Below are 25853 nucleotides of genomic sequence, written 5' to 3' on the forward strand. Positions count from 1 at the left end.
ATTCAGCCTTAGGAACATATACTGGCAGGTGCCTAGAGTATGACTACCATGTCCTGATCTTAAAGTGTTATTAAACCCAGGATCCTGCATTCACCATATCGGGTCTCCCACAGTACACAAGATGGAAATGCAATTATTTTTGTAATTCTAAACTGCTAAATACCTGTTCTCATCAGCAGTATACAATATAGCAGTCTTATGACTTCTATCAGTATCTAATTAAAGCTTGTCGGAGGAGTTTTCGCTCCCCTCTGACTGTCCCATGAGGCTACAGGACCCTAGTCCTCTGTCTGGACAGTGCTGATTGGCCCTGTGCTGATCACATGCACTACCCCAAGAAAAAAAAAAAAAACTCTAGCAATATACATCAAACTGAGCATGTGCAGAGTGCCCCCAAGGCACTGTTCTATCAGGAGATGGCTTGGGGACTGTGGAAAAAGGGGAGCATCAGAGAAGACAGGATCGTACAGTCTTTTTACACAATGCGCAGGATTAACCCCTTAGATTCCACAGTGAGTATAACCAGAATGCTTTACTGTATATCCACACTGATTTTACTGTTGTGGGTTTCATTTTTCTAGTGGCTTTTATTGAAATAATACAAGTCTGTGTATTTTTAAAACTCAACGCAATGGACACTCATTAGGTAGTGTGTCTGTCAGTGTCATTTTTGGTACTGATATTGTCATGGACATTATTTGGCAGATACTCTTTTGGGTTCAACTGCCACTTTTTTCCTTATCAGTATAAGTTAGTTTATGACTACTGTGGTCATATTTGATGTATGAATATTATACCAATTTTGTGGTTGATGGATACTTGTGCTGGGTTATTTGTACAGTTGACACAATTTTGACTTCAGTGAGGCTTATCCATTGATATTTTTTACCATCTAGATAGCGGGGTTTGTGCCATATGTTATGCACCTTTTAGATAAATCTCCTTCACCTCCTTGGTCAGCTATTGCCTGAATAAATGTGGGGATGTATTGGAATGACTCTGTGGGGCATATTAATGTTACCATGGTGTTTAATTTGTATATTCCCTGTTCTGTATAATGCCCAATGAAAACACCAAAAATAACGGAGGGCTTCGGACTATTTCAGGGTGGTTGATATTGCTGATTAATCACTTGCCGACTGCCCCACATACATATACTGCGGGGCGGCGGCTCTCCTGCACAAGATCACGTACAGGTACGTGATTTTGCTCTTCTGGGTCTGTGGCGCGCATGCACGCCGCCGGAGACCAGCTCCTGCTGTGATTGGACACAGCAAGAACCAATCAGGGTGTCCGCAGGGACCTGCTGATCGTTCCCGAGAGAGGCAGAACGGCGGTCTGCCTATGTAAACAAGGCAGTTTGCTGTTCTGCTAGTAGGGAAGACAGAGATCCTGTGTCTCTGCTAAGCAGCAACATGGATCCATGGATCTCTGTCTTCTCACAGCCAAATCACCCCCCCCCCCTCCCCCCATACAGTTAGAAAGCACTCTCTAGGAGCACATTTAACCCTTTGATTGCCCCTGATGTTAACACCTTCCCTGCCAGTGTCAATAGTACAGTGACAGTGCATTTATTTTAGCACTGGTCACTGATTCCCCAAAAAGTGTCACTTGGTGTTCGATTTGTCAGCTGAAATGTGGCAGTCCCGCTAAAAATCGTTGATAAAAATATCTCTTAGTTTGTAGACGATATAAATTTTGCACAAACCAATCAATATACGCTTATTGGGAGGATATTTGTTTAGCAAAGACATGTAGCAGAATACATATTGGCCTAAACTGATGAAGAAATTAGATATTTATTTATTTTTATTGGATGTGTTTTATAGCAGAAAGTAAAAATTTGTCAGTCGTCTTCTTTTTTTTTTTTTTTTTTGCAAAAAATAAAAACCGCAGAGGTGATCAATACCACCAAAAGAGAGCTCTATTTGTGGGGAAAAAAAGGACAGTGTCGCATGACGCTGTTAAAGCAGCGCAGTGCAGTATCACAAAAAATGGCCTGGTTGGGAAGGGGGGTAAACCTCCCAGGGTTGAAGTGGTTAAACAAGTGGTGTTCATAGTGACTGCAATTCTGGTCTTGAATTTGTGGTTCATACATACATAAAAATGCCAGAAAATAAGAAAAACTTTAGAGTTTACATATACTTTTATGTCCAGAGACCTGTACACTGAACAGCTGGCATGTGAACTTTATCAAACAGTAGGAGGAAAGATGTGAACTATTATGTCATCTCAATGGCAAGTCCCTATGCCCTGAAAGGGGTTGTCTAAAGGTTAATGTGTTTTTTTGGGGTTTTTTTTTGTTTATTTATAACAAACCTGTTATACTTGCCTCCTCTGTGCAAGGGTTTTGCACAGAGTGACCCCGATCCTCCTCTTCTTGGGTCCCCCAGCGGCACTCCTGGCTCCTCCTTGCATCGAGTGCCCCATCGGAGACGCGCATTCCAAGGGGACACCCGTGCCGGCGCGCTCCTGAGTCCTGCTGCTGCGTCCATTGACACAGACAGCAGGACTCGGCTCCACCCCCAGCTCCCGTGTCACTGGATTTGATTGACAGCAGCGGGAGCCAATGGCTGCGCTGCGTTATCAATCTATACAATGAGGACCCGAGACAGCGGCTGGAGCTGCTGTGCTCATCCCCGTTGCTGGAACAATCCGGTTCAGGTTAGTATAATGGGGGGGGGGGGGTGTCTGGGGGTGCAGAAGGTTTTTCACTTTATTTCCACAGAATGCATTAAGGTGAAAAACCTTGAGGGTACAACCCCTTCAAGGGGTTTTGAATTAGCTTTAAGAATATATATCATATTAAAATTGAATAAACCCTTTAAAAAACAGAAAAAAAAAAAAAGCTCTGACCGGTAGGACCCTGTTGGTCTCCTCTGTCATAAAGCCCTCTCCCTGCTTGTCCGCGTTTGTGTACACTAAGCCACGTGTGCGCAGCTCAGTGTACATTTACAACACTGCTCTCTGCCTTGATGATGTGACTTCTGGGCACATGTGCGGGAGTGACATCATTGCAACTGAAGGGTCAGAAGGAAGATCGGGAGAAGATGGCAGCGCCCGTGATTGATGTGTGCGCAGAGCTAGAGGGGATTGCTAGCTAGATAAGCTTGCCATAATGTGCTAGCATGCTGTGTATACTAGCACATTATGGCTTAAAGCTCCTGAGGCCTAATTGAGAATTTTTTGTTGTGGAGGTTTAATTCCATTTTAATGTATCTGTTTCTCTATAAATGTCTTTATTGTAAACTTGCTATGACTAAAGCCTTGTACAAACGATCAGATTTTCGGACGACCATTCGTCCGTTTTTTGTTGCATGCTAGTCTCATGTCAAAAGTGAAAAGGTTACTCGCCATATGAAAATTCTCGTACGACAGAATACAACTTCAGAAGTGACGTAATGTGTTGAACTGTTTTGTATGTATTCTTTCATTTCTGAGCATGCGTGGTCATTTTATAGTCTGCACATCCAGCTTTTGTCGGACAAAAAATTGGAATTGGCTGTCGAAAGCATCGTACTAATGATCTGAAAATCAGCAGATCGTTTGGACAAAATTTTACTCCTGATTTTCGTATCGTGTGTACGGGCCTTAAGGCTCATGCCGAAACACGTCAGTGGTTTGCTTTTTAATGTTTATATGTAGCCAATACATTTTTGCAACAAGGACTTTGGAGTTGCCAGCTCTTTCTTTATATTAATTCCACTTTAAAGCCCAGCTCTGGGAGTAAAAAACTACCCTTGCAGAGGTGCCTTTTTTTTTTTTTTTTTTTTTTTTTTTTTTTTTTTTAATTCCTGGAGTTGGACTTTAAAGTGGTTGTAAAGCTAATAGGGTTTTTAACCTTAATGCTTTTTCTGCATTAAGATAAAAAACCTTTTCATGTCAGCTCCCCTGAAATACTTACCTGAGCCTGATCTTGATCCAGCACCTTACCCTTCTGTAGCAGCGCTGCTCTTTCCTGCCCCTCAAAGGAGACTTGGCAGGTCCCTCTCTGCTCACTGAGCATGTCCGTTTTCATCAGATCTCACCCGATCCGATCTGCCAGGGACGGATGCGAATGTAGGGCCATCCGTCTGATTTTAGCGGATAGGACCGGGTCGGATGTCAGTGGACATGTCACCGCTGACATCCGTCGCTCCATAGACTAACATGGAGCGCCTGTTCAGGTCCGCCGACAAAACTGAGAGGCGGACCTGAATGGTCCGATCGTGTGAAAGGGGCTTTAGGACTAAGGGAGGCCAAAAGGATGCGAAAAAAGTGATACTGGATCAAATGTTGGGCAATGTTTTGTGTGGCAGGCTAAATGGTATACGCTTAGGGTATAGATCCTCTTAAAAAAAAAAAAAAAGAAAAAAAAAAACCTGTCTTCCCTTAAAAGATGGCAGACCCAATGCACAGGTCAGTTTGCCTAAGGCAGTGATGGCGAACATTGGCACCCCAAAAGTTTTGGAACTACATTTCCCATGATACTCAAGTACACTGCAGAGTGTATGAGTATTATGGGAAATGTAGTTCCAAAACATCTGGGGTGCCAAGGTTTGCCATCACTGGCCTAAGGCATGAATGAGCTTTGATGTTCTGACAACATCACAGTGTACATATATTGGATTGATGGGCAAGAAAACCTAAATGTATTCTTCAGTGGGTCCCTGACTAATAACTTTATTACCCCAGGAGTCCTGTGTTTGTACCCGCTCGTATTATCTATTTATCATAATAGAAAAGTGTTGCAGTCCATAATGTGTGGTGTAGACTTGTATAGTTTTGCTTCCTAGTATTAAGAAAAGGAACAAAGTGTCTGTTAATGCACAAAAAAAAAAAAAAACTTCCTAGATGTTCTACATTAATTAGTGTGGGTACAGAAAAGACACAAAACTAGGTAACAAGATGTTTAAAAATACCTCCAAGGCTTTTATATGTATATTGTCACATGGCCAAGAAAATGCTAAATGAAGGTCATTCATATAATGATGCAGTGACAGGTAATAATCACACATTGTTCTCACATGAGCAGCACCATAACAAATTTGTACAACTAGCTGTGCGGTTTTATCTCCTGGGTTTTTTTAACATGGATTTTTTGCATAGATCTTCAACTGCTAACCTATGGACATGCATGACATTTAGTATCATGGAAGATAGAAATCCCAACTGAATAACATTTTAGGCTCCTTTCACACTAGCAGCAGTATTTGCTGCCCCCCTGAAAAGTAATCCATAGTGTATTGCTTTTTCAGAGAACAAGGGAAGGAGGTTCACGGGGATCCTGCCACTCCTGATGCTTGATTTTTGGCTTCTTTTTCTGCTGCATTTGGCTTATGCCCTGTACACACGGTCGGATTTTCCTACGGAAAATGTGTGATAGGACCTTGTTGTCGGAAATTCCGACCGTGTGTAGGCTCCATCACACATTTTCCATCGGATTTTCCGACACACAAAGTTTGAGAGCAGGCTATAAAATTTTCCGACAACAAAATCCGTTGTCGGAATTTCCGATCGTGTGTACACAAATCTGACACACAAAGTGCCACGCATGCTCAGAATAAATAAAGAGATGAAAGCTATTGGCTACTGCCCCGTTTATAGTCCCGACGTATGTGTTTTACATCACCGCGTTCAGAATGATCGGATTTTCCGACAACTTTGTGTGACCGTGTGTATGCAAGACAAGTTTGAGCCAACGTCCATCGGAAAAAATCCTAGGATTTTGTTGTCGGAACGTCCGATCAATGTCCGACCGTGTGTACAGGGCATTACAATTGTGGTGTGATCTCATTGTCTTACAAGGGAGAGTTTGACAGGTGGTGCCACCTGTCAAACTATGCACATAGTGTCAAAATTGCTGCACCGTAATGCAGAGTTCATAGTCTTGGCTGTGTGTGTTCATCTGAGCGGCACCGTGCCCGCTTGTAGGTGGGCGGTTGGGATTGTGTAAAAATGTGAAGTGACCACCTGATTTACCACCCCTTGGCTGCCTTTGTGAAATGAACCTTAGGGTCCTGTCAGATGATGATCCTCCAATCCAATTAGCAGGGGTTCCAAAAATAGATCCCTTGCTGAATCAAAACTGAACAAAATGGATGCTAATCTAATGTCGTACTTCTGTTTACATCCAACTGCTCATAGATTAACAGCTGAAAAACTGACAGGCGGATCTGATCAGACTGCTCTTAACCACTTCAGCCCCGGAAGATTTGGCTGCTGAATAACCGGGCCAATTTTTTGCGATTCGGCACTGTATCGCTTTAACTGACAATTGCGCGGTCGTGCGACGCTGCACCCAAACAAAATTGACATCCTTTTTTCCCACAAATAGAGCTTTTCTTTTAGTGGTATTTGATCATCTCTGCGGTTTTAATTTTTTGCGCTCTAAACAAAAAAAGAGCGACAATTTTGAAAAAAACACATTATTTTGTAATTTTTGCTATACTAAATATCCCTTTTTTTTTTTTTTTTCTCAGTTTAGGCTGATGTGTGCTCTTCTACATATTTTTGGTAAAAAAAATCGCAATAAGAGTACAGTATATTGATTGGCTTGTGCAAAAGTTATAGCGTCTACAAAATAGGGGATAGATTTATAGCATTTTTATTATTTTTTTTTTTTTTACTAGTAATGACAGCGATCTGCAATTTTTATCGGGACTGCGACTCTATGGCGGGCACATCGGACACTTTTGACACATTTTTGGGACCATTCCCATTTATACAGCGATCTGTGCTATAAAAATGCACTGATTACTGTAAATATGTCACTGGCAGGGAAGGGTTTAACACTAGGGGGGTGATCAGAGGGTTAACTGTGTTCCCTGTGTGTGTTTCTAACTGTAGGGGGAGGGGACTGACCTAGAGGAAATGACAGATCCTGGTTCCTAGCTATTAGGAACTCACGATCTGTCTCTCCTCACAGAACAGAACAGGGATTTGTGTGTTTACACACACACGTCCCTGTTCTGCCTCTCGTGCCCGAGATCGCTCGTGGTCGGCGCACATCGCGACCGTCGGCCATGAGCATCGGCACCCCTGCAGTGCAGGGGGCGTGCGTGCGCCTGCTATCCCACTTAAAGGAGAAGACGTATAGCTACGACGGCTCGCAGGATCGTGCCGACCTGCCACAGTATGACGGCGGGTTGTTGGCAAGCGGTTAAAATACTTTGTTCAAAAGTTTTTTATCTTTTGTTGCATTGCGGATCAGAAATTGCCAGAACAAGGATCTCCGTGGCACGATTGCAAAATATAAGCTTTTCAAATCTGCAGTTTTTAAAAGAATATGTGAGATGGGTGAATGACATCATTATCTCAGCCAATCAGAGGAAGCTTTGTATTAATTCATAGAATACAAAGCTCCCTGTGAATGGCTGAGCAGCGCTCAGCCTGACTTGCTTTTGTCCTAGAAGTGGGACGGAAAGTTCCCATCCCACTGCCGGAACACAGTGCTGTATTACTGTATGTAACTGAGGATTCGTACAGTTTATACAGCTCACCAGTTTGGTCCAATCAAACTGTAGAGTAACTCTACTTTTGTTTAAAATAAACATCTATGTACATTGCAAGGATTTTAACAAACATTTTTGCAGATTTCTATCTTTTGTTCTGAAGAAATAGCTGGCTGTTGGTCTGTATCCATGTGCATAGGGAATGTGAATGGGAGTAAATTTAGAATTATCAATCCGCTGCTGCACTCGCAGGGTTCTAATGAAGAAAGTTGCAGGGCCTACATCCCTTTTTAGATGTGTTTTCCCTTTGGTAGTTTCTTGCCAAAAATGACTTTTTGTTGTAGGGGATGCCTGAAATATGACTTGTATCTTTGTGCAGACTTCTGGAAAAATCAGTTATCCAATCGCACAAGCAGGAAATGACATTTCTTGGGGGTGTTCTGTACATCATCTGTGTACAGAATGCCTCCAAGTTGCCATATTGCATTGCATTTTACAGAAAAGTACAGTGCTACAGATTGAAAAGGAAAGGTAATTTTTAATATTTAAAGCGGAGCTCCACCTTAAAAAAAATCTGCGTCTATCTATGCCCGGAAGTGGGTGCAGATACCTGTATTAGACAGGTATCTGCACCTCCCTCCCCCCTGAAAGGTCCCAATTGTGGCCCTGGAGGGGGGGAGGAATCCGATGAGTGGAAGTTCCACTTTAGGGTGGAGTTTCGCTTTAAAGTAACACTAAAGTCCTCGTTTGTTATTTTTAACTAAAAAAACAAAACAAAAAAAAAACATTTCATACATACCTGTGGTTTTGCACAGGGAAGCCCATATCTTCCTCTTCTTGGGTCCCTCTTCAGTGCTCCTGGCCTTTTCCTTCTGTTGAGTGCCCCCACAGCAAGTGGCTTGCTGTGGGGGCACCTGAGCCGAGCCGCAGCTTAGTGTGTCCTTTCAGAAACGGAGCCCCGGCCCGCCCTTTCTCTCTCCTTATTAGTTGACTGGCTTTGATTGCCAGCAACGGGAGGAGGAGGGGAGTCCCGGGCAGCCGAAGATACACCTGCAACATCGCTGGATCTAGATGGACCTCAGTTAAGTATGAGGGGGGCTGCTGTAAATAGAAGGCCTTTTATCTTAATGCATTAGGATTAAAAAAACCTTCTGCCTTTACAACCCCTTTAATTACAATATGACTTCTGTAGCAATTGTATATCCTATATTAGATTTTTTTTTTTTTTTTTTTTTGCGATTGTTTTTTTTTTTTTTCCCCTGTAAAAGTGGAGTTGCCCTTTTTAATGTTCACTAAAACATGGAGATCACTTTTATTGTGTCTTCCTGTATATAAAACTTTCCTAATGTTAAACGTATATTTTTCAAGGGCTGAAGCATTTTTTTTATAAATGGCAAGCATTTATAAAATAGCTGATCCTGTACTGTAAAACTAAGTTTAGATTGCACACTTTGACTACGTCTTCTCTAAAGATCAGGACTGAGAATTTTTACAAATCAACGCTCTCCGTGCCCCTCGCCATTAATCAGATAATGATGTCAGTCATCACATGTTGTGGTTGAAAGTAGACAGTTTCCAGGTATCTGGCTCCTCTGGAGTCACATTTACATTTCAGGTTTCTGGCAGGGGAGTGGTTACGGCTTAGTTTCCTTCTCCAGTTTCCGTGTATTGTCCATCTTGGAACAAATAGGGTTAATGTGGAAGGTATGTGGAGGGCGAGGCCAGCGCAGGATGTGCACAGAATGGACATGGCAGTGTGTGTACTAATAAATAGACTTAGGGGGGGCAATATATAATGTATACAGTATGAGTAACTTTGCTTCCCTCCTAAATCTGAGAGCATGTAATGAAATAGTATTTGTACATTGTATTTGTACAGAGGATTGATACTTTTGTTTGCTACTCATAACATACAAATATCTATCCTATCTATCTATCTATCTATCTATCTATCTATCTATCTATCTATCTATCTATCTATCTATCTATCTATCTATCTATCTTATATAAAAATTACTTTTTGGTCATTGTGTATATATACAAGACTTCTCAAAGTACTCTTTACAACAGCAATAATAAAACATTTTTCTACACAACCACATACAGTATGCATACCTAAATATCGCAAACATTTTAAATATTTGAAAAAGTTTAACTTTCACATAGAAAATTATTTTTAGTGTGTGTATGTATGTATGCTTATATTTGCACATTCTTATTTATGCACTTTCTCCTTTCTGTTTTCTCTCCATATCCCTCCCATTTCCTTTTTACTGCATTCACACACATTTCCTTCCGCATGAATATTGGGATGTCCCTTTTTACTCCTCTTGTTTCATTTTTCTGGGATACCTTTATCCCCCTCCTCCTTTCCTTCTGTCATATTTATATATGTTCTTATGCTGCTTCTCACCATATGCATTGGTATTCTTGTTTGTGTCTGATGTATTTGGAAAGCATATGTTTTTTTTTTTTGTTTGTTTGTTTGTTTTGTTTTTTTATACTTGTAACTGTATAGTGATTTTGTAACTACTGATTTTCTTTTTTTTTCTTTTTTTTTTTTTTTTTTGCATTGATGTGACCAACCCACACAAGGACCTGAATGTCAAATGCAGTTTTGCATTTGTGGTTAACGGCAGGGTCATAACTGTAATGTAATTTAAACACACCTCTTAAGTAAATATTAACTTTTGAAGAATAAAGACAAATGCAGCATATGGAACAATGATGGTAATCTTTTATTTCTTTATTTCTGGAAAGGTTCTCTGGATCAAACTATTTTTAGCAAAAGGCTAGAATAAAGTAGAACTAAAGGCAAAACTTTTTTTTAAGATTTAGACAGCTAAGAGGGGATCTCACTCACATTGGAAAGATAACCCCTGACTACCGAGCCAGCACCCATGTTAGTACACATTGCGGTTACGCTTGGCAGGGGAAACCGCTGCCAAATCCAATCTAATCAAGTGAATAGGTCCATGTCACATCTGTGTGTAATGCATCCATTCGTGACGCAGTGTGGTGGTCTTTCAGTGGTTAAAACGGGTTCAGGAGGCAACATAACACCCCTGAGCTACCGGTCAGCTGCGTCTGAAAAGTGATCCGCTGCAATTCCTTTTTCAGTGAGGAGGTCAACTTTACCACACATGCAAACACGGTCTTCCTGTCAAGTCTACAGGACAAGGAATTCTCCCTAATGAAACCTAAATGGCAAAAAAATTTGTTCTAAGCCCTTGTCTTCTCTTCTCAAAATATAGTTTTAGCTTTAGATAAACTTTAAGCAAAACCTAGTTCTGTATTTGTCAATGAAGCATAGGGAAAGCCTTTTTTTTTTTTTTTTTTTTTTTTAATATTTTATTTTTAAAGGACACAGGTGGGTTGAATCATTTACTAGCTGCATTTTTTTTTCTTATGCCATGTACACACGAGCGGACTTCTCGTCCGCCTGAACTCCGAAGGACTTTTTGACGGAGTTGCGACAGAGTTCCAATGAGACAGACTTGCCTACACACGATCCCACCAAAGTCTGATCGTTTCAAACGTGATGACGTATGACTGGACTAGAATAAGGAAGTTCATAGCCAGTAGCCAATAGCTGCCCTTGCGTCCTTTTTTGTCCGTCGGACTAGCATACAGACGAACGGATTTCTCAATCGGACTCAAGTCCGTCGGAAAGATTTGAAACGTGTTCTATTTCTAGGTCCGTTGGAATTTTTGACAAAAAAGGTCAGATGAAGCCCACACACAATTGGAATGTCCGACGGATTCGTTCCGTCAGACCAGTTCAGTCGAAAAGTCCGGTCGTGTGTACACGGCATTAGACACCAGTGGTAAGGTTTGTCTGCAACCCTCCCACAAATGCATAATGATTGTGTCACTTTCTTGCAGTTGAACACCATGGCTTGTTGTTTCTAAATTAGGGGGTATACATCCTGGAGCACCATTATTTAGCTTTCCAATACCCAGAGTAGAAAAATCACATCACTAGAGTCCCAAGAGATACAAGTAGCCAGTATGGGTGTCAACTTGTCACCAGTTAGGTGTGCTCACTGCTCTCTCCGTTGCAGATTCCTATGCTGCAGGAAGTATCCTTAGGTGTATATGAACTTCTTATAAAAGCCAACTTGGCTGAAACGTTTTTTTTGTTATGGACCAAGGTTTAGAAAGGCTGCAAGGTTTTCATCAATGTCTGGTGATGACAGGAAGTGGTGTAAACCCTTTATTCTATTCAAATAAAAAAAAAGTGAGTTATACATTAATAAATTAAAGTTGGTATCTTTTAATTCTCTGCAGATATGCGAGACATAGCAACTGCCACTACATTTTGCAATTTCTAGTTGACTAGCTGTCATGCTGACCTTCCAGCATTAATACTTTGCGTCACTTACCGAAAGCAAGCATGGAGATCTGGTCTGTGACTTTCCTGATCTACGTACTTGTTCTGGTCAGTGACTCAGAAAGTATTGAAACCTGGGGATTTCCTTTTTAAATAGTAAACTGTTCACGGTACACTTATTGTAAGGTTGATCACACATTGTTCAGTCCTCTATAGATTTGAAAACGCTGTAGCGTAAGGTTTTTTTAAAAAACATATTGTAAATTCTGTGGTTAGCTTTAGGATGCGAGAGGAGCCACCATAAATGCACAGCATGTGCGCAGCATTGATTGAGGGGTTTTTTTTGTGCATTTTATGTGCGACTGTAGTATAGGAACAGAATCACATGTTTTTTGACCCATAGACTTATAAATGTGCATAAACATGTCATTTTCAAGCATTTTCCAAGTGCTCCTATTAAAGTCTAGAAAGGCCAAAAATGTGCAATTCTGTTTCAAAGAAGCTTGTGTGTTTTTTTGAGCTTCACATGATGAATGGCAAGCAACACAATGCTCAGGTGTGAACAGGGAATTAAGAATAGTGGGATTCTTTATGTTGAGTGTTGTCATGCTTTTTATTGCACAACAAAATGCTCAGGTATGAATTGGGGGGCTAAAATGCAATCTGCTTCTATTGCAGGCCTATAGTAGGACTTTAAAAAAAAAAGTGCTTGATGGTATAATAATCTCAGATGGTCTGGATTGCTGAGTAGCTACCAATCAGATTAAAACTTTTATTTTCTATCATTTTCTTCTGAAGAATTGAAGAATCTGACCGATGAAGCAACACAGGCTGTCTCAGTCAGATTTTTCACTCATTCAAGTTACTTGGTCATTCTTTACCACTTTATTGTCTAGACCAGGGGTATACAACTGTTTGACCTTCCCGGGCCATATTGGAAGAAGAGGCATTGTCTTGGGCTGCAGATAAAATACACTAACAATAAAGGGCCAAACACAAGGGCCAAATATTGTGCGGCATAGGCCGGTTCAATAGAAACCAGCTGACATTTCGTTATTCGGACAAGTAACGCAGTGCCGTATCAAAAAAAATGGCCCAGTCGTGAAGGGGGGGGGGGGGGGGGTAAACCTTCCGGAGCTGAAATGGTTAAAAAGGGGCATAAGACTAATTGCCTTGTCTGTGTGTTTTTAGAATGTGTTGCCCAGCACAGCCCAGTTCCTATGGTGTGAATGGGTCCTAGCTTGCTTGTTGCTGCTCCTGTCCTGCTTCTGTGCAAGCTGCTACTAATCTGAAGGGGGTCGTAAGAAGGACATTCCACCCACTTGGTTCTCACTCTGCTGTGTTTTGGCACTGACTCTTCCCAAGCAGCGACCTGTTCTGTGTACACCAATGAAGGGTCATGTTCCTTATCTCCTGTGCTTCTAAACATACAATACATCTATCCATTCTTACACAGAACACTCCCGAATCCTTAAATTAGAGGAAGCATTAGGAACCTATAGGAAGCATTATTTTCTTTTGAGCCCTGCTGAAGGAGGTTTGATGGCCCCTAAAATGAATTAACTACCATTCCCTTGTCAAATTTTAATCTGCAATAAATGAATATGGACCCTTAGGACATGGTGTTCCTTTCTCGATTTTTTGTTTTTTTGTTTTTGTTTTCACTGTGTCAGCTGTCAAGCTGTGGCCCGGAAGGAGGGCAACTGAGGCCTGGCGGTTGAGAAACACTGGTCTAGAGTATCCTGGTCTGATGACATTCTATTGATGGAATGCTTTCGTATATACTAAATGTCTATTTTATTGTAATAAGTATTATCAAAAAGTAAGAAACCATCCCACTCAAAGCTGATATTTAAAGCGTTACTAAACCCACCACAGTAAAATCAGTCTGTATATGCAGTAAAGCATGCTTGTTATACTCACTATGGAAACTAAGAGGTAAATCCTCTGTATTGTGTAAAAAGGCTGTTTGTGTATGCACAGATCCTTCCCTTCCTGCACTGTCCCCCCTGGACAAGTCCAGATAAGACACAGTGTCTGGAGTCAGGCTGCACATGCTCAGTTTGGTGTGTATTGCTATAGTTTTCTTTTTTCTTGGGCGATTGCATGTGATCAGCATTGTCCAGACAGAGGGTCAGGGGTCTTGAAGCCTGATGAGACAGTCATGGGGGAAATGAAAACTCCTCCTACAAGCTTTACTAGGAACTGATAGAAGTCTGCTATATACTGCTGATGAGAAAAGGTATTTAGCAGTTTATATTTACTAAAATAATTGCATTTCCATGTTCTGTGTACTGTGGGAGATCAGATATAGTGAATGCAGGTTCTGGGTTTAGTAACACTTTAAGTTGCCTAGATCCCACTAAGTGTTTTGGAAACCTTAGTACTTCTGGTGCAGTATTTTTACTGAGATATAAGAGGACGGCTGTGATAATTCTGCACAGGGGATATGAACAGTATTCATAACATAATACAACATAAGAATACACATCTAGAATGTGCTTTAAGGTGTAAACTTTGAACAACAGTAACCCGCCGACCAGAGCCGGGGGTCAACACAGGGTGCCTTAGCCGTAGTGCTCAGGGGCTGGGGTGTGGAGCAATCCACAAAAATTGGGATAAATAAAACATAAACCGGACACACAAGAACAAAAAAATGGGGGAAAAAAGGTTGGGGGAGAGGGAATGGGTCAGATAACGAGGGAGGAAGTGAGAGGAGGAAATCTTAGTACTTTAACATTGAGATCTCCCATTCATAATGCCTGACTGTTCCTCACCACCTGTGAGTTTGGGGTGTTCATGTTAACCCACGTGTTTTCCAAAATTTTCTGACGCATTCTCTGTAATTTAAACATGACCGGGAGAGTGGGACCCCCTTGTAATGGTCACATCAGGTGTTCAGACCCAGGAGCTGAAACAGTGATCTGGCCAAAAAAAGTCTGAGAGATATAAGAAACTGTGAGGTGTTTTAAAGTGACACTAAAGTTACGGATTTTTCGTTTTTAAAATAACAAACCTGTTATACTTACCTGCTCTGTACAGTAGTTTTGCACAGAGCAGCCCAGATCCTCCTCTTCTTGGGTCCCCCGCCAGTGCTCATGGCTCCTCCCCCTTGCTGAGCTGCCTATGTGTGTCTATAAGACACATAAAGTGCGGCTCAGTCCTGCCCCTGCTCCCTCCTCCAATGGCTCCCGCTGCTCTGTTTTAAGCAAATGAGGAGAGGGAGACCCGGAAGAGCCGAGGCTCCCATGCACTGCGCTGGAGCAGGATCAAGCTTGGGTAGGTATTAGTGGGGGCTGAGGGGAGAGGTTTTTTTTTTTTTTTTTTTTTTACCTTCCTGCATAAAATGCAGGAAGGTAAAATACCTTCAGCCTTCACAACCACTTTTAAATCTTAAGCATCTTTCAAAGACTGAACCATCAGTTTTGTGTGGACTTTTTTAACCATAAAGAAAAGGAAAGTAGTTATATGTTAAAGCGGAGCTCCACCCAAAAGGGGGAGCTCCCTCATCTGCCGCCTCCTGCCTTTTGACAGGTACCCGCGCCCACTTGCGGCGGAGTTCACAGCAGCATAATCAGCCGGAAGTTCGTCCCCCCTTCTCCTTCCCCCGCAGCCGGCCCATTCACAGATTGGTGATTTGCGCATGCGCAGTAGGGAACCGGAGGTGAAGCTGCAAGGCTTCACTGCCGGTTTCCCTTATTGGAGATGGTGGTGGCAGCACCTGGGAGCTGATTGCAAAATTGGCTCGGGTAAAGACAACGCTGCATTCCTGGACTGGTAGGTGTCCTAATATTATTAATATTGCTTTTATTTTTTTTTCTGCAATTAAGGTGACTGGAGCTCCTCTAAGTGTGAAAGTAGTATATGGGCCATTTTTTTTTTTTTTTAATTTCCATTTTTTACTTTAATAATTGGTTCAGATCAGGCCGAATTATTACATTTAGCTGCAAACCTTATTCATTTTGTTTAATGAAATGTTTTGATAGCAGGATCTCAGTATGAAAACGTTATTTTTGCCATATGTAGGACTCCATCAGAATAAAGTATAAAATTTAAAAGATGAATGCATTATTGTTCATCCTGCCCCTTAACAGCATTTCCTGCCACTTGATACATTAATCATTGTCCCATTGTGCTTGCAGTAACACTAATGGAGCCTCATCTGTAATTATGCTAGATTAGGTAAAAGCTACACCCATAAAAGTGTTAATCCTAATTAAATTTTCATAACTGTATTGAATGTGGTGGGGGGAAAAGGCTTAGCGCACCCATTTATGTGATCATATTAAGCCATAATTAAGCCTTTGCACTGTTTGAGCTAATTTTAGCAGAGTAGACATTTATGTGCAGTTCCTTCTAAGCCCCAGCACAGGTTTTCATTACTATGGCGTGGACTGGCCCTTAGGCAGAGTACAGGAAGCACAGTGTTTTGTCTGAGTATTGGCCCACTGGTGGCAAGCAACTCTTACAAAGTGACGCACGCAATGGGAAGTGTTTGTTGTGGCTCTGCTGCAAGATTGGAGAAATGGTCAGACCCAAAAGTGGCTGGGAACTGCTCAGATCTGCATTTTCTCTGACGCACATTCTTTCGGCTATGGGATGAACATAGCAGTAGAACATGACAGTAGATTCAATCGTTTTTTTTTTTTTTTTATAAACAAGGCAGGTAACATACAGGAGGTTGAATCTGCATAGCCTATTGACATATCGCATATAAAAAGGGATGTGCACAAACAAACCAAAATCCGAGTAGTTGGGTGGCCCAGTATTGGTAATGTACTTCTCTGCAATGGGCAATATTGATAGCAGTCTACTTGTACATTGAGCATGTACTTCCATTTTTTTATGATAAAACCAACAAGGCGAAAGGAACTACAACTGGAACAGCTGATGACCTCTGATAGTCTGAGATTTTAATATATAAAAAAAAATGAGGGGGTGGGGGGGTGGGAGGGAAAGATTAGGTGGGCTGGATACGTTTTCCACCTCTCCTCAAGCCCATACCACCAAAGGGGGCAGAAAGTCCTCATATCTCTTAATAATGTCTTTATATTCAGTCGGAACATAAATTCATGCCAGTAGAACCATTTTTTTCAGGAATTTTTCACGGGTCCTTGCTCGGGCAAGAAAAAGGTCCTCCATTCTATTGATTTCCTCAACCTTGGCTAACCATAGGGCAATAGCAATCAGGAACAGTTGATTCAATCATATGATATAGTGACCAGGAACAAGTGTTGCGTCATCTACAATTTATATTTATTATGTTTACTGGCACAAAAAGTTTATCATTCGGGGGAAAAGTGACGACTGTTTTTTTTTATCTGACAAAATCTAATAAACTTTGGCTTTAGCCATTGAGAGGTCAGACATTTGCCAGGAATGAGTAATAGCTAATCTGACAGCTGGAGGACACAGTAATGTTTAACAAGGTTGGAGTGCACATTTAAAGACATCATTTGACTTTCATGCCTCATGTTTACAAGTACTTCTTTTTTTAGCCTCCGTTTTCTCATTTTGCTGTGACCAGGGACATTTTTAGTATACAGTCAGATCCAGAACAACCACAGAAGGACAGTAGAATGGCTTTATGGGTTTGTAAAATTCACTATAGTAGATGTAAAACTGGGGTATGCTCCCTTGTTTATTTATATACTCCCCTTCAGCCCTCTGTGCAGATTTCTGCCTTAAAAAAAAAAAAAAACCTTTTAAAACTGGTAACAAAAAAATGGGCCACATGATCATCCATGCTTCTTTTTTATCCTGTTATGCACTGGCTGGAGGAATCAGGTGGAGCCAGGACATTACAACGGTTATACCCACAGCAGCAGTGTTTGACATTTTGCCCAAGCTACACATGATGCATGTGTCTGTAGTCCAGATCACACTGCACAGCATAAGACACCACTCTGAGCTACCATACAATACTCCTTACAACTACTCCTTTTATTTTTTTAATCTGCGGTGGTGTGTAAAAATAAAAAACAGTAAGTGTACAAAACAGGTGCATGTGCAGACACACGAAAAAATGCACTTAAGGGTGTGATTTAGTCCACCCCCCAAAGGGGTAGGATCTTACCCTGACCCCTCCCGGGCGCAAGGCTCCTGATGGGGACAAGTTTTCGAATGTGGTCCACCTAGCTAAGAGGTCTGGCGGGCCCCTTTCCTCATGGTCAGCCGAAGCTGACCAACGAGTGCTAGGTTGAGGGGCTCTCCTGAAGAGAAATCCCCCCCCCCCCCCCAGTTAAGGGGAGGAAAAAACCTAATGGCCACACATCCTCCCCCTAGACTTCAGGAAAGGCCCAAGGACCACACCTTCCATCAAGTGAAAAAAACACACACAAGTGAAAAGTGACAAACTTGAGGAGAAAAAAATGAATTAAATAGTGACCATGCAGTGTGCACTGGCTAAGCCCTGAGGCCCGGTAGCAAAAAAATTCCCAGGCTTAGCCAAAAGGCCTTACCCCTTAGAGGCTCAGTGCAAAAAATGTTTGTGAAAATGCTGTGACCATGTGCTCGTTCACACGGGGGGTTTCCCCATGCCCAGGTGCTACTAGAAGCAGCTCTGGGGCGACCCATCCCAGGGGGCACAGATGCCGTGGACTCTCTGCCTTCCCAGCCCATGGCCAGACAAGGTACATCAATTCAAACCAGGAGGAACTGGGCCCATCCAGTTTTCCTGGGGGAATTACTCCTGTGCCCCAACTGTCTGTGGGTGACCCAATTTCTGTTCCAGCCAGTACAAGCCTTCAGAGTCCCTGTATCACCAGCAGGGATAAAATTCCTACCAAAAGGCCAGAATGATGCCGTAGCACCCCTACTGGTCACTGATAACAACAGATACTACACTTGATTTTAGCCAAAAGGCCGACTACTCCTGTATAAGTGGATAGTACAGTGCATATTATCATTTAATTTATATTATATATATATATATATATATATATATATATATATATATATATATATATATATTATGGAACATAGCAAGGCACTCATTGAGAAACAGCACTGCATTCACTTGTAGAGAGCAACACAATTTACACGGTCATCTGCTGGGAAATTCCTGGCCCTTCAATGTGCATAAGGAAGAGTTGGGGCTCTCTGCTGATTACCCTTTCTTATCTAACACAATGCTGTTACCTGTGTAGCAGCTCCACAGACACTTCTCTTGAGCATCATACTAGCTGCTGCAGAGGAATTTGTGAGTCCTAGGATTCAGTATGAACTGATATGGGGCTGGCTCTGTAGTTGTGGTTTCAAAACTACTAATAAGAAACTAGAGCTAGACCAATTGCTGACAAAATTTTTTATGAATTTAAGGTATACTGACTAACGATTTCTATTATTTTTTTTCTTTTGTAGGTGTCCCCCCTCTGACGGGGAACCATCCACACTCCTTCTGATGGGACACGGAGTGCCGCCATGTCTGAGGTGGGGGGTGGAGGTGGGCGGCGTCGCCTGCTGGATGAAGAGTTCACCCTGCAGGTTTACCCTGGCAGCATATCCCCAGATGTCATCTACTGCCCGGTGCCCGCCCGCCGACACACTACGGCTGCTGATGTCATTGATGCTCTCATTACAGCACTGCGTTTGGATCGAGCCAAGTGCTATGTGCTGGCCGAAGTCAAGGAATTTGGTGGAGAAGAGTGGATCCTTAACCCAACTGATTGTCCAGTACAGCGAATGATGTTATGGCCCAGACTTGCATTAGAGGCTCGTGCATCTGGAGAGGACTATCGCTTCCTCTTAAGGGAAAAGAATGTGGATGGCTCCATTCACTATGGAAGTCTTCAGTCTTGGCTAAAAGTGACAGAGGAGCGCAGACGTATGGTAGAAAGGGGGTTTCTACCCCAGGAACAAGGACCAGAATGTGAGGACCTTTGTGGTTTGCCTGACCTTAACGAAAGGACACTACTTGACACTCTCCGAACACGCTTCCGACAGGAGAAAATCTATACTTATGTTGGAAGTATCTTGGTGGCAGTTAATCCATTCCGATTTTTACCAATTTACAACCCCAAGTATGTGAAGATGTATGATAACAGAAGGCTTGGAGAACGAGAACCTCATATATATGCAGTAGCAGATGCTGCTTACCATGCTATGCTCAGAAGGCAGCGTAATCAATGCATTGTTATCTCTGGAGAGACAGGTTCTGGAAAGACTCAAAGCACCAATTTTCTCATCCACCATTTGACAGCTCTTAGCCAGAAGGGATATGCCAGTGGAGTGGAACAGATCATTTTGGGTGCAGGGCCAGTCTTGGAGGTAAGAGTTCATTTTTTTTTTTAACAAGTGGTGCATTAAAGGGATGCTATTGCCAGACCATTCATTTCAACATAAATCTTTCTATAAGAAGACTATATGTGCATTTAAAGTTGAACATCAGGGAGGGTAAAAATCTTCCAGCACTGCAAGGGTCAAATGCACATTTTAAGTCTAGGGGTCTACAAAAACGGTTTTCCTTACCTAGTCCTTCTCTCAAGCAGGCTCCCTCCAGGCTGAAAGGCCAGACCCTTCAGCCTCTTATTAATACTCGTTCATAGGTCCTCTGATGACGTCAGGTCAAACCCCTCATTGAACATGAGGATGCTGATTGATAGTCCAGTACTGGAGTGTAGGGGATTAGAGGAGAGTGCTAGCTGCTGGAGGAGCAAAGCATCAGGTAAAAAAACAGCTTTTTGCTGCCCTCTAGACCTAAACGAGCATTTAACCTTTACGTTGCAGGGGGCAGCCCTACTGCAGGGGAGCATTTTGCCTTTCACAGATGATGGGCTTTTACTTTTTAATGCTTGATTTTTTACCTGTAAAAGCCTTCCTGGGTGCTGCCATCTTGGATGTGATGTGCGCTGACTTGACTGACACTTTATAGTATTTGCCTTCTTTTTTTGCCCAGCAGCTACATTAAAGGTTATCTAGGGAGGTGAAGGGAGGCACAGAGGAGCTGAACCTGTATAGACAGTAATTATATGCTTCCAGAGGAGAGGGCTATGACTTTACAGAAAGGAAAAATTCAATAACTAATTTTTTTTGTGCTTTACCTGCAATTGTTTTAGTTGATGACATGGTGTCTTTCAGGCTGAAGGCCCTAAGTAATTGAGTGATGTTATCTACTTGCTCCCATAAAATAATTCAGTTTCCATGGACAATCAATAATTCTTAGCATTTCCTTGTATGGATTCACACACCTTGTGTGCAGCCACTAGAAATGTTCTTGTGATGGTCACTTGCTTAGTGGATAACAAAACCCTCAGTGTGTTTGTTTAGCTAGAAGAGCTACCTCATTAGCACAAGAAGTGGTGTGAGAGTGAAGCTCGTGTCTGACTGATTCAAGTGTGAATAGGAAGTGAAAAGAAAGTGACGACCTTGTGACATGAAGGACCAAGGGAGGCACTGTGTATATAAAAGAACGTGCAGGAGAAAGGACTGAATTGCGCTTATGCTGAAACTGTAATATTTAATTATAATTGCATTGGCTTAACCAGTTCCTGCCCCGCCTATAGCAGATTGACAGCCGGGCGGGGGTTTCATTGTTCTGAGTGGACATCATATGACGTCTTTTTAGAATGGGCACGCAGCGTGGCGATTCGTGGTGCGGTGTCCAATCACATCTGATCAGTGTAAATGGGAAGTGCCGGTTATCGGCATTCCTCTCCTCACACTGATAGCGTGGAGGAGAGCCGATAAGCGTTTTTTCTCAGTGGGGACATCTGCACTGATAATCAGTGCAATGATTATCTGTGATGCCCATCAGTGATACCTGTCAATGCTGCATATTGGTGCCTCATCAGTGCTGCCTTATTAGTGCAGTCTATCAGTGCCTGTCAGTGTAGCCTCATCGCCTACATTTTTGGTCTTAGTTTGTTTGTTTAGCAAAAAATAAAAAACCCAGTGGTGATTAAATACCACCAAAAGAAAGCTCTATCTGTGTCAACAAAAATGATCAAAACAGCGCTGAAAGCTGAAAATTGGCCTGGGCAGGAATTGAATTAGTTAAAGCAGCTCTAAAGGCAAAACCTTTTTTCAATTATTGGTGTAAGAGAAAGTTCAAACCCCTGTTAGTTTTTTTTTTTTTTTATTGCCATTTGTCTCCCCACTAAGGGGATTTCCCTTTACTTTACTTTCTGTCCCTTAGCCAAAACAGGAAGTGAGGGAATTCCTGATTGTCACCAGAACTAGTGTTCCCATTGGAAGATCTCCCCTCTTACCGGTTTGGTGATAACCCAAAATGTGGGGTTTTCTTTCAATTGGGTGATAAACAGTGAACTGGAAAAATAGAGCGGTTGTGATTTTCTCTAAGGATTAATGTACACGGGATGTTTTTACTCTCTCCTGAATGATTCAACTTGAGAAATAGTAACCCATGTTTAAAACGTCAGTTTTGCCGCATTTGCATGCAGCATTTAGCAGCGTTTTGCCGCGTTTGCGTTTAGAAGGGTTTGAAAAAAAATATATACCGTATATACTCGAATATAAGCCGAGTTTTTCAGCACATTTTTTTGTGCTGAAAATGCCCCCCTCAGCTTATACTCGAGTCACTGTCCCTCTGCAGCCTCATGCGCCTGATCTCCCGGCGCTGTGACATGCAGTCTAGTCAACGGCCGTGCGGTGTAACAGTCCCGCCTCCTCCCTCTCCCTTCCCTCCCCCTACAGTGCTTACCGATGTTAGTTTGGACGCCTTTATATATGGGGCGTCTATGATGGTCCGTTTAATCACTTCCTATTAAATAGGAAAGGATAGATACTGACTTCTTTTGGTCGTTATGATTGTTCCCCAACAAAATGGTGGCGATCCATCGTCCCCGCCAATGCTATTAACGAGCGGCTGCCGATGCTCAGGAAGTGACGTCAGGCCCGCTCTTCCTGTTGTCTGGAGCGCAAACACAACGGCGTGCATTCCAGACACTGGAACTGGCCAGGAAAGATATATTTGCCACGGGGCGTCTTCACATATGGCACCATGTATCGAGCAGAATCCGATCGGTAAGACCGGCTTCCTCTGTCAGTGCATTGTGCCATGTTGACATGACCAGGGAGATCGCTGGTGGGGGGCTATTATATCTCTCCCACCAGGTCTCCCTCCCGCTCCATAATTAGGGTTGATGAGGCTCATTATCTTACATGCTTCTTTATAGTTGTCCTACATGGTAATGATCCCCTGCCCATCAGTTTTCAATTGGCAGTATTGTTTGTGCATCTGTTTGTGTAGGGGCTACACCACCTCCAGTGCGGCAGGCAGATGGGCACAGTGAGGCATGCAAATGGGCATCGTTGACCCTCTTTTCCACTTACAGTAGCTGCTGCATTTCCCACCCTTGGCTTATACTTGGGTCAATAAGTTTTCCCAGTTTTTTGTGGTAAAATTAGGTATCTCGGCTTATACTCAGGTCAGCTTATACTCGAGTATATACAGTATATATTTTTTTCAAACTAGCCAAAAATGAAAAACCGCTGTAAACTAAATGCGGCTAAATGCGAGTTATCGCGTTTAGAAGCATTTGGCTCTAAACTCCAGCATCTGAACTCATTTTTTTGCTTTCCAAAAAAGGCCTCTAAACTCAACTGCCTAGAAACAACTATAAACGACCCTGTGTACAGTTCAGGAGCAGTTGAAAAAAATGCCCAACTGCTCCTAAACGTCCGTTTAGCAGCAGCAGTGTACATGAGGCCTAACAGGTGTTCTAATCTCTCTCCACTCTATCCAAAGCTAAAAAAAGTTTTGCCTTTTAGCTATACTTTAAAGTGTCTCTAAAGTCGCAAGGTTTTTGTTTTGTTTTTTATCTTTACATTACCTGCATTTAGGTAAAAAAAAATTCACTAGTTGTTTTCTTCCTCGGCTCCTGGTGCTGTCAAATCCAGTGCAGAGGGAGCTGGGGGCGGACCCGAGCTGTGCTGTATGTGTCATTGGATGCACGTATATGTGCCCCATATCAAGTGGTTTGCTACGGGAGCACTCGGAAAGGAGAAATGGACAGCACCGGCAGGTGACCCCAAAAGAGGAGGCAAGGGGCCACTTTGTGCAATACCAGTGCCACAGAGCAGGCAAATATAAACCTCTTCTTCTTTTCTTTTCTTTTTTTTTAGGTAAAAAAAAAAAGGGGGGAGCCTTTAAAATCACTTTTTAAAGTGGTTGTAAACCCTCACATATACCCAGTGAATTGACAAGCCTCAGGAGATACAGAGTTAATATAAATCCTCCTATATAGGTTGTACCTGTTTATCTGCAGCCCTCTCTTCTCGATAGCCTCCTAAAGCACAAATTTTACACAGCATCTCTGAGCTTCAGAAGCCAGGGGGCAAGGACCTGGTTTCACACACTATACAGCATAGAGCAGGGAGATGAGTGTTATCAGGGACCTGAGTGGAGGGAATGGACACGCCCCCTCTACACAGTTTTATAGGGAAAACATGCACAGCTGAGGCTGTCAATCACAGGCTTTGTGTGTGTGTGTGTGTGTGTGTGTGTGGGGGGGGGGGGGGTTGGGGTCGCCCCCTGGGAGTCTGGGGGGGGGTTTGGGGTCGCCCCCTGGGGGTCTGTGGTTCTGCGGCATCTGCATAACCTTCCAGAAGTGGCTCATGCAGATAGCAGAGAAAAGGGAGAGCAGATAGGAACCGCACTATGTGCTTTGAATTAAGGCAGCTACACACTATAGAGTAATATGCTTTGACACTTAAATTTCACCTGACCTAAGTCGCACCGCAACCGGCTCGCATAAATGTGAACTGGCACCATTGAAAGCAAGACTGGGTCACATGTTATGCAAATCGGATGTGGTTCAAATTGCATCCAATTTGGATATATGTGAACTGAACCCTTCAGGATGCTAATCTAGAATTCTGGTGCTTTTCCTTCTAGCCGCCTGCAGTTCAGAGTTTGTTAGATGTATTTTTCTTGTCAAAGGATGCATTTTACATTTGTGCTTAACAAGGGTCTAAAGCCTGAAGTTTTTTTTACCTTCATGCATTCTATGCATGAAGGTAAAAAACCTTCAGTGTGCAGCTCCCACCACCTTTATTCTGGCCTGAGCCCGAACCAGCTCTCCCTGGTCTCTCCCTCCTCATTGGTTGAGACGCAGCAGCAGGCGCCATTGGCTCCCACTGCTGTCAGTCACAGCCAGTGAGGGAGCAGGGGGCAAGACCAAGCCATGCTCTGTGTGCGCTCAGGAGTGAGCACGCATGCGTGCCCCCATGGGAAGCAGCTTTCTATGGGGGCACTTACGAGGGGAGGAGCCAGATGCATTGGCAGGGGACCCGAGAAGAGAAGGATTGGGGCTGCTCTGTGCAAAACCACTACACAGAGCAGATAAGTATGACAATTTTGTTATGTAAAAAAAAAAGAACCCTTTACAATGGTGAGGGGTTGGAACACCTGTCAGTTTTTATTGCAGTCTGTGAGCCCCTTACCGAGATTCACCCTCTCCTTTTGTCCTGTTTACTGTTCTCAAAAGTGAAAATTAAAAGAAAATCCCACAATTTGGGTTAACATCTGGACTATAGAGGGGAAATCTTCCAATGGGGACACTAACTCTGGTGACCCTGGTTACACCTCACTTTGGAGGGATTTCCTCTCACTTTCTATTGGCTATGGAACAGGAAGTGAAAGGGAAATCTCCCCAATGGGACACAGATGGCAAAAAAAAAAAAAAAAAACCCGGCAGGGGTTATACCTTGCCCTATCCATAGAAAACGTTTTGCCTATAGTTCTACTTTAACCATTTGAGCAGTTCTGTACTCGAATGGAGAGGGCTGTTTTTGACATGATTGCTTGTCAACATAATTCTAATGCCCCCACACGATCGTACTTTCCGACAACAAAACCGTGGATTTTTGTTTGAAGGATGTTGGCTCAAACTTGTCTTGCATACACACGGTCACACAAATGTTGGCCAACAATTCCAAACGTGGGAACGCGGTGACGTACAAGACGTACAACGAGCCAAGAAAAATGAAGTTCAATAGCCAGTGTGGCTCCTTCTGCTTGATTCCGAGCATGCGTGAACTTTTGTGTGTCAGACTTGTGTACACACGATCAAAAATTCCGACAACAAAGTTTGTTGGCGGAAAATTTGAGAACCTGCTAGCCAACA

General features: G+C 42.7%; 1 protein-coding gene across 4 annotated transcripts in view; it reads left to right on the forward strand.

Moving 5' to 3' along the window:
• Positions 1-25853, forward strand: part of MYO9A (myosin IXA) — a 177673-nt gene that overhangs the window by 44459 nt on the left and 107361 nt on the right. For all 4 annotated transcript variants that reach the window (XM_073619113.1, XM_073619115.1, XM_073619117.1 and 1 more), the window contains one exon: positions 19129-20034. In XM_073619113.1, the coding sequence (XP_073475214.1) occupies positions 19189-20034 (846 nt within the window). In that variant the 5' untranslated portion in view covers positions 19129-19188. The remainder of the gene's footprint in view (positions 1-19128; positions 20035-25853) is intronic.

The sequence above is a fragment of the Aquarana catesbeiana genome, linkage group LG03, assembly GCF_042186555.1.
Source record: "Aquarana catesbeiana isolate 2022-GZ linkage group LG03, ASM4218655v1, whole genome shotgun sequence".
NCBI classification, from domain to species: domain Eukaryota; kingdom Metazoa; phylum Chordata; class Amphibia; order Anura; family Ranidae; genus Aquarana; species Aquarana catesbeiana.